This window comes from Epinephelus lanceolatus, chromosome 16, assembly GCF_041903045.1.
Source record: "Epinephelus lanceolatus isolate andai-2023 chromosome 16, ASM4190304v1, whole genome shotgun sequence".
NCBI lineage: Eukaryota > Metazoa > Chordata > Actinopteri > Perciformes > Serranidae > Epinephelus > Epinephelus lanceolatus.
The window spans coordinates 25,430,566-25,443,392 of record NC_135749.1 but is presented as its reverse complement, the minus strand read 5'-3'; the positions used below and the strand labels follow the sequence as shown (position 1 = coordinate 25,443,392).

At 41.3% G+C, this 12,827-nt stretch overlaps 1 protein-coding gene across 1 annotated transcript in view; it reads left to right on the top strand.

Moving 5' to 3' along the window:
• Positions 1-12,827, top strand: part of ext1b (exostosin glycosyltransferase 1b) — a 159,716-nt gene that overhangs the window by 130,550 nt on the left and 16,339 nt on the right. The window contains exons 5-7 of the mRNA XM_033636534.2: positions 188-320; positions 3,213-3,331; positions 9,505-9,600. Of these exons, the coding sequence (XP_033492425.1) occupies positions 188-320; positions 3,213-3,331; positions 9,505-9,600 (348 nt within the window). The remainder of the gene's footprint in view (positions 1-187; positions 321-3,212; positions 3,332-9,504; positions 9,601-12,827) is intronic.

Sequence of the window (12,827 nt, the reverse complement as noted above, 5' to 3'; positions counted from 1 at the left end):
AGCCATTCTGCCGCATTTTTAAGTGGGTATATGAAAACCCTGGAGCTTATATGCTTATATGCCTGTGAATCACATAGACTACACCACTGCTTGATACATACCATTGCTCAATTTACTTCTAAATTAAAGATGAAGTTTTTAAGCAGTTTATTTTAATGTGGGCTTTTCTTGCCATTTCCTTGTGTAGATCATCCAGGACCGTGTTTTGGAGCACGGCTCCAGGAGCAGCCTGATGTGGAACAGTCACCCTGGGGGACTCTTTGCTATGCCGCAGTACTCTGGATACCTGGGAGACTTCCCCTTCTACTACGCCACACTGGGTCAGTGCCACAGACACAAACACAAAAGCAGAGACACATCATAAACTGTACAAAGTGCTGTTATATAACGTTTCCACACACCTAGTATGTAGCAAAGAACTGATCCATAAAGGTTGGTCAGAGAAGTTTCTTTATCATCCGTCACTCCAGCACCAAATATTTTGTCACAACTTTTACTTGAGAAGAAACTTTGTGTCGATTTTGGTCAAAGCTGTGGATTTGGAGCTTGTCTGAAATATGGCCTCCACCCCTGATCTACTGCCCTCCTCTGACAGCATGTGTGTGGCAGCAAGTGGAGTGGAGGAATAGGTCTTTGACGGATGTTTGTATTAGTCGTGCTGACACACCAGCCCGTCCATCATTGGGTTTTGAGTCAGCATTGCTACTGGTGCTACCGCTGGGGCGAGGCCAATTCCTCCCGCTACGGTTCAGCAACACCGAGTTTTCCCCTGCCACATATCTGTGACCCGGGAGCCTCTCCATCCCTCACTCCTTCACTCCATCATCATCCAGTGCTGCCACAACACATCCACACACACACACACACCCATACATGCACAGACGGCGATGGTACAAACGCACAAATTCAGTTGATGGAACACCAGGAGTGGAGGGCTGATATTAAAATGGATGGGCACGGTGACAGGCATGGATTACAACGCCAACAAGTTTATTTGTTTGTCAAAGAGGAAGCAATTAAACACGGATGGGCTTTTAGGAGACAAGGTGGCTTGTCGCTGATGGGTAATTGAGTAAAATCAAAGCAGTAGAGTTTGTTTCCAACTGACACTTCTTTTTTGTTCTCTAAGAGCCAATAACAAGACACACACACATCATGCATATTAACACTCAGTCACACACAGCGGGAGCGGAGATTGTTTTTCTTGCTTTGGTTAAATGGACGTTTCATTCGGAAGCCAAAAGGAAACTGGATTTTTCAGGCTGATAAGAAAACAATACAACAACAATTTAACAACAGTATTCTTGAGAATAATGAAAAAATCCACAACAGTTTATAAATGACACATTAATTTTGTTACATTAATAACAGTTTGTGATAACGGCACATCTAGGTAGAGGTATCAAAACAATACGACAGCTTTCACTCCTCTGTGAAGGTTTTCCACGAGACTTTGGACCATTAGTGGTTGACTGCTGATGGCAGGTGATGAGGCCAGGCGATCATCCCAAGGGTGTTGGATGGGGTTGAGGTCAGGGCTCTGTTCAGGCTGGTCACTTTCTTCCAAAACTGAAAAACAAACTAAACTGGAGAGACAATATCTTGATAGGCCATGCTTTGTGCACAGACTGACAGTCATGTTGAACCAGGAAAGGGCCTTTCCCAATCTGTTGCCAAAAAGGTGGAAGCACGCTGTTGTCTTGAATAAAAATCGGAGGGTGTCGATTGATAAGACATGAAAAAAAGAAAAGACAAAGTTCTGTTTTAGTTGGACTTTATCATAAGTTTGCTGTTTTCAAGTTACTGAAATGCTTTCAGTTCGTAGACATTGTTCCCTGTGATGGTGGTAAGGGATCATTGTTCAGCAAGGGTGTAGGTTTTGTTTCACCAATATCAAACAGGGTATGGGGGTTCTCCATTAGAATATTTTGAGAATCAAACACTTAATTTCCTGTTTTGAAATGTTTGTGAACCAATTTGTACCTTGTCTGCATCAATCTATGGTGTAAATGTCTTTAATTTTGTCAAAATAAAAGTCCTCTGCTGCTTACGGGTTTTTATTGCAGGGGACCAATATACTTGTTCTAAATATTAAAGAGGACTGCATTCCTCTGAAATCTACACCTGTGTTGTCAGGTGTCACAAAACAAATCACTATTGTAAAATGTCAGTGATGTTGTAGCATTAAAAATGTACTTGTTTGAAACGAAACCCTGGAAAACAACCCCATATTAAAAGTATTCAAAGGTATGTAAACAGGCATGTTCATTGTGGTTATTTAATAGCCTCCAATGGCTAAATCAATCCTTAACCAGCTATCTGTGTTGCTATAAACATTTAGCTGGTGAGATGTGTAATGTGCTGATGCGGGATGTGATAAAAAAGTCTCGGAGACTCATGTGCTAAAGACAGAAAACAGCATGCACATCCTCCAGAATCTAAAATAAGCTGCATGACAGTAATTCTGCTCCAGGTTTTGTTCAATGTTTCATGGAAGTCTGTTTATAAGCTTGTTACAGATTTACATCCCAGGTGTTTAGAAACTCGGCACACTCTTAACTTTTTCATGACACATCACAGGGATAGTTTACCGAGTTTTAAGACTGCGTATATTCCTCATCATAAAAGTTGCTCGGTAGCGGAAAGGAGACTCTTCTAATGCTATCTCCTCTGCGCCATGCTTTGTTGGTTTGGGTTAGATTAGATTTAAATTAGGAAAAGTTGAACGTCCTCTATGATCCGTCTTGCTCAATATCTTATTTCCTGCTCATTTTCAGCCTCGATTACTCTACTCCAACATCAAGTCAGACTGAATTTAGAGTCACATCAGCACTTAGTCGCCTGTTCATTGGGTTCCAGACAGAGCTGAAGAGTTTCCAAAATGAAATATTCAGTGATCAAGAGATTTGGCATTTTCAAAACACATTAACGTTGTTGAATATTTTAAGACTGGCTTGAAAACGTACATCCCTTACAATTATATCATCTATATTTTTGAACTGCTTGTGACATCTTAAAACATCTCTCTGAAAATAGATGTGAAGTGTTTGTAAATGAGAGCCTTCTGTTCTCGTCCGACTGTATTCTCGTCAAAGAGCCTGAAATTACATTGATGGCTGACAGTCGGCTCGCTCTGTTCCAGCCAGCCAGCATTGTTTTTCTGGATTTTTTAAGCTGCATTAATGAGTGACCGTCCTTCTGTTGTGTTTCAGGTATCAAACCGTACCCCAAGTTCACAGCGGTCATCCATGCTGTCTCTCCTCTGGTGTCCCAGTCGCAGCCCATACTCAAGCTCCTGGTAGCTGTGGCCAAGTCCCAGTACTGTGCACAGGTAATTTATTTGTGTGTGTGTGTGTGTGTGTGTGTACGTTCACTGCAGTATACCCAGAATCCTCCACTGATCTCCACCTTGTGACTCCCCAAATTGCACCGCATCATGCGGCTCATACGGCTGCTTTGCGATCACATTTTCCAACCAGAGCAACAACGGCGCTCATCCTCCATCCCCGTGTGTGTGTGTTAACTCCGGTGGATTGAATTAGAGCAGCAATTTGTAGCAGTGCTACATCTGTCTCCATGGCAGCGAAACCCCCTTCAGCACAGCTGGAGACGGCATGTATTGATTCCCCTGCTTGCTCCTTACCAGCACGGGAAATGAAATGGAATGTGCTCCCCGATGGCTGGTTTTTGTGTGTGGGTGTGTATGTGTGTGTCTTTGTTTGTTTGTTTGGCCAGCAGAGTGTATGAGTAAGCGAGTTTGTATTTTGTGTAGGAGGGATGCGTTTCCGTGTGAGTGCCTTGCATGAACGTGCAGGTCTGTGGTTGTTTGTTGAGCAGCAGGTTGAGTTGTGTGTGTGTGAGGGTGATTGGTTGAGCAGTGGAATATACAATATGAATGTGTGTTTGCACGGGCGGGGTACTTGTCCATGTGTGTATTTCATGCCTGCGTGCATTGTGTGTCAGTGGTTGGCTATGTGTGCGTACATACCTTCCATGTGAGCGGGTAACATGTCGACTCTCTGCATGTCCCAGTGTGTACGGCTGGTTATTATTGGAAGGGTTTTGATTCTTGTGCCGATACGAAACCTCCAGTCCTGATGCCAAAAAAATACATTGTTCAGCACTTTATTTTCAAGAATATAAACATATCCTTTTACAAAGCATTTTTCTGTCATATAACAGAAGAAGTAATATTTCTCAGATTTTAAAGGGACAGTTCACCCCAAAATCAAAAATATTTTTTCCCCTCTTACCTGTAGTCTAGATAGTTTTGGTGTGAGTTGCCGATTGTTGGAGATATTGGCTGTAGAGGTGTCTGCCTTCTCTTGAATATAATGGAACTAGATGGCATTCAGCTTGTGGTGCTCAAAGCGCCAAAAAAAAAAAAAAAAAAAGACCTTGAAAAAAATTCAACAGCAATGTCGCTTTCCAGAGATCATGGCTCATTTACTCAAGATAATCCACAGACCTTGTTGTGAGCAGTTTCAAGTAGGAACTATTTTCTTTCTACCAAACCACACCCGCCAACCGTATCAGTATCCAAAAGGAAATGTGCTTTTGCACCACGGAGCAAGCTAACATTACAGCCCAGCAGAGGAGGATGCCATGTTTAAATGTAATGTTTAAATTGTGCACTTTCACAAGCTTCTCGTCCATGAGTAGATGCTCGCATCCTTCTTCATGGTGACACAGTTAGCATTGTAATCATCATTGCAGCTGGAGAATGACTGGAACAGAGTATATTGCACTTTCTACCGTGAAAAAATCCCCACTAAAAGCCTCTCAACAAAAGAATCGTCATAATCCAACATGTTCCAGCAAGGATATGATCCAAAATCGGGGATATTTCAACAACACTGGTAATCAAGATTATGTGTTTCCCTGACATTAGCATGTAGCTACATGTAGCAGTGCATATAAAGTAAACACTTTCAGTAGTGTGCCTGGAACAGATGACCATATAAAGAAATCGTATTTCTTGCTTTTGCTCACAGGGATTACTTTTACATGCCGTTACTGCATTATTTGAAACTTTGGCCATATTTAATACGAGCATGTGACAATGTAACTATGTAACTATAATATCATATATACTGGCAAGGCACTTAGGTTTATCAAACTACAATTTACACAACACAAACTCACAAAATGTTAAGAAAAGTAATATTCTCGCATATTTTTTACTTATTTAACAGAGAAATGCAACTGTACACCTTTTGAATTCTTCTTTCTCTCGGTCACGGACCTGACGGATCCTCCTCTACAGAGTTTGCCATGTTGTTCTACAGTAGCCCAGAACAGACAAACCAAACACTGCCTCTAGATAAGGCTCTACGTGTTATCGCATTTCAACATCGTCCACCATAGTTCTCCTACACCCCTGGCACACGGGAGAAGTTTCAGTTCTTTAACATAACAGCTAGATTCCACTAAATCTTACACACTGCACCTTTCACAATTGTATGATCAAAAAATAGGAAAAGTACAGATATGAGCAAGCAATCGATTCCAACTGTTTTGTTTTCCAGGCACATTTCATCCAGAAAAGTATTGAGGTTCAATAGCCAGCCCCACCTCTGCGTGGTGAAACCCAAACCACACATTCCGTTATCAGCACACTTTCAGCCAACCTTTCTCCGAAACATTCTCTCATAATAGCAGGTTGAATGAGTAAACTCTGCCGCCTTCTTCATTTTTATGGAGGTGGTTCTGTGTTTGCGTTCTTCAGGCCGTGCACGCACAGTGGAGAGCCAGGTACACAGGCGGGGTTTTTTTCTTCCACTCTCAGCGGACAGAAAAGAGGAGAGAGAGAGAGATGGGGGGGGGGGGGGGCTGCTGAGGAAAAGGGTTATAAATAAATGAATGGAGGGGGAGAGAATGAAAGAACTCGGAGGGTGGAGAAGGCTAAATTGGACGCAAGAAAGCTTTTGAGGCGCATTCTGACACAGTAGACCTCCTGCTGCGTGCCTGCACGTGCATTTTGAGGGAAACGTTTATTCCACTCGTGCTACAGATACACCAACAGTTTCTTCGCCATTTTTCCCCTCCAGTCATATACACACACAAGCAGGCATACATACACAATGCCACCATCAGCACCCTGAGAGGGCTGGTGGGCTGACAGAGACACCATCTGTCTTTCTAATCAAGGAATAGAGCCCCCCGTAAGAGTGGAATAACACATTTCTCAGCTGTGTGCGTGTGCAGAGATCCGGACTGTATACCTGTTGTTATCTTACAATGACAAACACTTTCAGCCTCATGAGTGATGTGTGTTTTGTTTTTTATCTGGACTGGCTTATAATGATTAGATAATTCTGCCCATTCATCAAACAGCTGTGTGTCATTTTTCTCTTTAGGACCACTGACATATTTCCACACACTAAAACACAGCTGCTGTATAGACACGAGGCAAACAAACCTTATGGCTCCCAGCTCATAATTTGGCAAGTCCAGTCAGGGTGCAGCATCGCTGAGGGGGAACCACTGCTGCATGTGACGTAGTTAATGTCAGAATCGTGTGAAACTTTATTGATCCCTGCAGGGAAATTCTTGTAATTCACCTCCATCAGGGACATCTGAGCGCAGTGTTGGCTACTCGCTCTGCATAGTGGAATTGGGATGGATTAATTTACTGACTTGTTCAAGGACATTTCAGCGGGGCAGATGTTAGCTGACACACAGCAACTGAACACTACAGGATGGTATGCTGATGATGATGTGTTCCTATCACTTTGATTATCTGTAATTGGGTATTCATTCCCCACAGATTCAGGCACACCAGTTCCTATAGGGGAAAAAAAATATGTTATTGTTAGTCGTGTCCTGCATTGCAATAATTTCTCTTAATGTCTGATTTTTTTTTTTTTAAAGATTCACTTAACTGTACCAATATAGAATAAACTCAAGTAACAAACTAACTACACTGTTTTTGACTATTTAGTATGTTTTTCTTGGGAAAAAAAGTTTGCTGAGAAATGCCAGCTTGCATACCAACCAGAACTGTTACATTTTTGAACGGGGTTGTGAGCGACATGACTGTCAACACAATGCTGTGCACAACGGAACTGAAGGAACTGGAAGTCAAAGCACATGGCAGATGGTGGTGCTACAGCTCTAGGCAAAGCTCAGAAAACAGCAAACTAATAAAACTGTGGAAATACATTTTTCAATGAAGTTCCCATTTGATTTACAATCCATCTCCACATAGTTTCCTCTCTGTTTGAGCTGCACAGTGACTGCACAAATAGTAGACTGTCTACATCAGCACAAAATGTATTATTGGACACACTGATTGTGTGTTATATAGTAACACTGGTAAAATAGTTAAGGGGGAGTTCCCACACCCCTTTGATGACTGATCATTAGCTAAGCCCCGCCTCCCTTAATAAGTGGCTGTACACATGCCACGTCTTTAACTGCCTGGGAAACACGAGGTCGGGCACTGGGTGCTACTTTTGTGCCTTTTTTGAGCCACCTTTCAAGAGGGCAGCAACAGGTTGCGTCTGAGGTTGCTTAGCAACATTGACAAGCTCTGTAACCAAGCCTATTTACCTGAAATCTGAGTGCAGAGCTGATCCTCTTCCAGGCGCTGTTTATAAGTGTGTAGGTCTATCGTCCGTGAGACAGACGTAAAGCTCTGGCAGCCCTGCACTAAAATGTTCAACTTTACGTTTATGTCAGAGCACAGCCATCGTGCCCTGAAAAATGGGCGCTCGGGTATGCATGCGCGCCTTGGCGGCATCACTCTGGCATATATGAACACCTGCAACACATCTACATTGAAAACAATCAATTTGAGGACACAAAAAACGCAGCATGTATACAGCCCCTGACTGTCCTTAAACCTGTTAAGATTTCAATTCCAGAACTACACGCATAAACCAAATCAGTTTGTTTACGATAACTTCTGGTCGGAAAACCTTACATAATGTACATTAAATGAAATGGTGTTGAGCAAATGCGGCCTCAAATTGTGCCTCAAATGGTTAGTTTTAGCCACATCAGTGTAAGTGTATGCTATATCGAAAATATTTTCACTGCATTACCTTTCCAACAGGGAAATGAAGCCAGTATCTCAAAGCCACCAGACTCCATTGACAAAAACATCATCATTTTACTACACATATATATGAGTTGCATGTCCAAATCTAGCATACACTTCAACTAACACTGATTTTTTTAGGTGGCTAAAATATGTTTTGCTGTGGTTATGTCCACAGCAGTACATTTCTTAGCTCCCATGCCCGTAGATTTGGTTTGACAGACTTTGGCAAAGTAAGACAGAACGTAAAATGACCACAGTAGCAACATCAGATACGTTGGATCACCGCATTTAAATGTATTTTTTAAATGTTAGAGTTACGGCTGAAAAGAACAACAGAAATAAACAACTATGTCTGTCCATATAAGTGTAAATAAAAACAAAAAAACTTATCAAACTGCCAAAACACCTATATTGGTTCACTCTCCGTGGCCAAAAGTATTATTCCCATTGAAGTTAGCTATGGGCAAAACTGGAAGTTAGCTGCTAGGCTGGCAAAAGTCTCTAGTGCACTTGCTCTATGGGCCAAATGACACACATTTTTCAACATAATTTGTATTCCTGCAAACTAATGTAGTTAGCTAATGATATACTAACTATTGGCCTTTACAGTTATGGTCAGCTACTACCAAAGGTAGTAAGCTAGTTAGCCACACATGCTAATTTTCACACTGTTCAGTGTGTTCCTGACATGTTTTACATTATGTTTTTAGTTTTGAAAATGCACCATCCTCTAAACTCCTTTAATACCAAGAAATGTTCTTGCTACCACTTTGTGTGCAGTCCTCCAACATGTGAACAAATCCAAAGCTTGACAGTCCTGCCATGTCTACTTATGGTAGCTCAGCAGTCATTGGAAAATAGCCATCCATGGGAGCGGTTTAGGGGATAGTCATATTTTGAAATGCATGAGAACAGTCTGAGATATAAGAATGTATTACTTTTGTAAGGTCAGACAGGAGTCATGTCATGTGTGTATATCTGTGTGTTCCTCATCAAATGTTAATGAGGTCTGCTGTTGAAGTGCAGTGATCGGGGAAGGTTAACTCCATGTGACACATTCATGTCGCTGTACAGCAGTCCGAGTCATATAAAACATGAGACCTTCATGTAAACCATCTTCTGGTTGGAGATGGAGCGTGAGATCATATGAAGCGGAAAATGTGTTGAGCAACATGTCGTGGTTAGAAATGAAACCTGACAATGTGACGTGATTGGTCATGGACTAAAACGTTCTGGAGCCATAATTGGGAATATTTTATCACAACAGTTGCCCTTCTGGCTCTTTAACATTCAATTAGCCTGTAATAAGGTGACATTTGCCGGCCGTAGGTCACATAAATGTCACATGTACAACAAGCTGGGAAGTGTGCTGCGAGTTGTTTTAGTGAGAGGAAATCAAATTAGATGCAACGCATGCTATTTGTTGCAGGCGATAATGTCCTTCCTCTTTCTTTCAGATCATTGTCCTGTGGAACAGTGACAAGCCTCTCCCAGCCAAGCACCGCTGGCCCGCCACCTCAGTGCCCGTCATTGTCATTGAGGGAGAGAATAAGGTGAGTTCAAACACACACACTCTACCTCTGAGTTACCTCAAAGGTGTGATCGCTGTCATTTATAATCTTGAGCTTGTCTTCTGCATCTTCTCAAACTGTAAAGCCACTGTATCTCGGCATGTTTCATTCAGTCTGAGAGTCTCTAGGAGTTAATGAGTTTCGATCTGTGCTGCGCTGATTCCATTAAAGGACAGTTTGTGTGGTTTCAATTAAAGCTCAGTAATGGGAATAATATACATCGCAGAGAGGGGGGGAAAAGTTTGTCTGAGAGTCTGATGCATATTGTTAGGAAAGATAAGGAGGCAAGGAGGTAAGTGCATATGCGTGGTAGCATTTATTTATTCTTAATGTGTTTATCGCTGTTTATTCTTTCATCATAACTAAATATCTAATTAACTGAAGAAATGACAAAGTCTCTCTGGAGAAATAAGTTCCAGTTGAGTTGTGCACCATGAATATACACAATAAATGCATGCCCAGAAGACGGGCGACAGCATTGATTTAATTATGTTTCAGGTTAGATTTTTCTTAACTCATAATCCTCAGCCATTCAGCCCTTTATAAGTAATTATTACAAAATCTTTATTTAAATCTATATTTCCTAGGGATGCAAGCAAAGATTTTCATTATGTGCTGATTATTTTTTTGATGTACTATTTTTTTGCTGTTTGAAAATAGTGAACATCATTATTTATTGTGTATATTTTGTCACTTTCTTCTGTTAATTAGATATTTAGTTGTGATTAAAGTAAATAATTAACAGCAAGTGGAAAGTGACTCGTGTCCATCAGAATTTCCCAAAGACAAAGGTGATATCTTTAAGTTTTCGACGAACAATGAGAAACCAAAAGAAAACCATTCAATTTACAATCATATACAATTGAGAAGCTGAAATTTTTTGCTTTTTTTTTCCTTGAAAAATGACAGAAACAGTTACATAATTATCAGACTAACTGACAATAAATTTTGTGTTGATTGACTAATTGATTCATTGACCTCTCCTTTAAGCTCTAACATTATTATTACTTCCTAAAGAAAAAAAGTATTTTCACAAAGTAATTTAAGTATCCAGGAAAAAAAGCGACTAAAAACTAATAAATGTACACAAAAATAATGTTTTTTATGCCTCTGTGCTGGTGACAGCCATTCCTAAAATTTGGCATAAAGTTCCCCCTCAACTCAAGGATGAACTGATGCTTTGGTGGTTAAAGGTCAAAGGTCACTGTGACCTTGCAAAACACATTTTTGGCCATAACTCAAGACCTTATATACTAATTATGACAAAATTTCACACAAATGTCTAATTGGAAAAAGTGATGACATTTTATGTCCAAAAGGTCAAAGGTCAGCTACACTGTGACATCATAATGTTCTGCAAAACCCTTTTCTGGCCATTATTCAACATAATATCTCAGAAACAGAAGTGGAGACATTTGGTCAGATCCTGAATTGGTGACACTAATCTTGAGTGTCTGTTTTAAACTGTGCTCATTGTACAGATCTTCTGTGCTGCCAGGGAGAAGATGTGTGTGTGGAGCATCTATGTAGAGTCCTGCACGGGCCTGCTCTAATAATCCCACTCCTGCTGGATCTCTGACTATTAGTGTGTTCTACTCTGCTCGTTCCCAAAGTTTGCGTGCCTGCTCCTGCCTGCTCCTGCCTGCTCCTGCGTCCTACGGGGCTTGGCGGGCCTGGTTACATGTTCACAGCAAATGACAGTCAGTTATGGTTAGCAGGGGTTTAATGTAATTACATATGTATTCATTTCAACCCTCACATACACAAATGCAAATGTTTATCACCTTCTTTGTCATGTTTTCAGGTAAATAACACTCCAGAAATGGTAATACTTTTGTAGAATAGGTGGAGAATTCACAACAGCTGACTTCTACATTCCCAATTTGAAAGTTATTTGCAGCAACATTCATATTGAAAGCATTGTCCACTGTCATGGCCACAGACATGGATGTAAACTGTAACTTGACTGGTTGGCGGAGGCATACAACTGTGAGGCGGTAATTCTAGTTTCCTCTGTTCTTCTGACTGACACTGTCAGAGGAGACATGTTTTTTGTAAGTTAACCCTCGAGCTAGACATAACCCAGAGTCATGAACCATAAGCATGCCTCAGTGGCATTTATTATGACAACCCTATTAGGCTTAAAACTCCTCCATGTTAAAAGGGTTGCTTTGTTCATCTTGACCTCCCTGGGAACTCTCCTTGTCTATGTCAAAGGTCAGATATGATATTATTTGCCTTTAAAATGCTGATCCATGCTCAGCATATTTACAGCCTCCAAGCTCACATTTGCGGTTGTTTTTTAAGTAGGAGGAAACAGAATCTGGTTGCTCATCTATAGTCTGAGACGTCAGACTCATCCGACACCGTCCTCTCCCCCCTCCCCTTTGCAAGGTCTTAACTTCACCTGCCAATCAGAGGAAGTGGTTTTCACATCAGTGTCAGTCACCCGGCAGTAGGCTGGGTTTATGGTTTACCTCTCCCCGTGGCTCTGAGTGGTTTCTCCCAAGCTGTCAATCACAGCGGGAGGGCTCTGTGTGTAGCTGTGTGTCCGTGAAAAGTGAGCAGAACAGGCTTAGCGCACTGGCGTTGTGTGTGTGTGCCAGACAGCCTGTGGTTTGTTGTGGTTGTGGCGGGTTCTGTGTTTACTGTGGCGAGCCAAGCTGTGTTCCTCCACCCCACAGAGAAAGAGAGAGAGAGAGAGAGAGTTTTTCATCCCTTTTGCCTTTTTTCCTGCCACTTTCTTGCTTATCCCCTCTCCCTCTTTCATCCCGTTCCTCACTCACAGATCCTCTTTTTTTACCCTCTTCATCATTTTCTCTTCCTCTCATCTTCTTTCTGCTTCTCTCTATCACTGCATCGTCCTCTCCTTTCTCCTCTTTATTTGCTTTTATGCATACGCTCCTCAGGACTGTAGCCAGAATTGAAGAAAAACAGGTCACACTGAGTCTAAGTTCCCCCAATGCAACTCCTTGCCTGTAATTTTTTTTAATCATTTAGAAGTCCCATAATTTATTTCTTTAGTTCAACTATAGTTTCTGTTCAGATTCAAAACCTCCACACTACTGTAAATAAAAATCAAACTAAATCTTTTATGCATTTATTTATTCATTGTTGACCTAGAGGACGTAAAATGTAAAAATATCATGTCTAAACATACTAGACTCAGCCAACAAGAAAAACCACGTGTAAGACTTTAGTTGTATAAT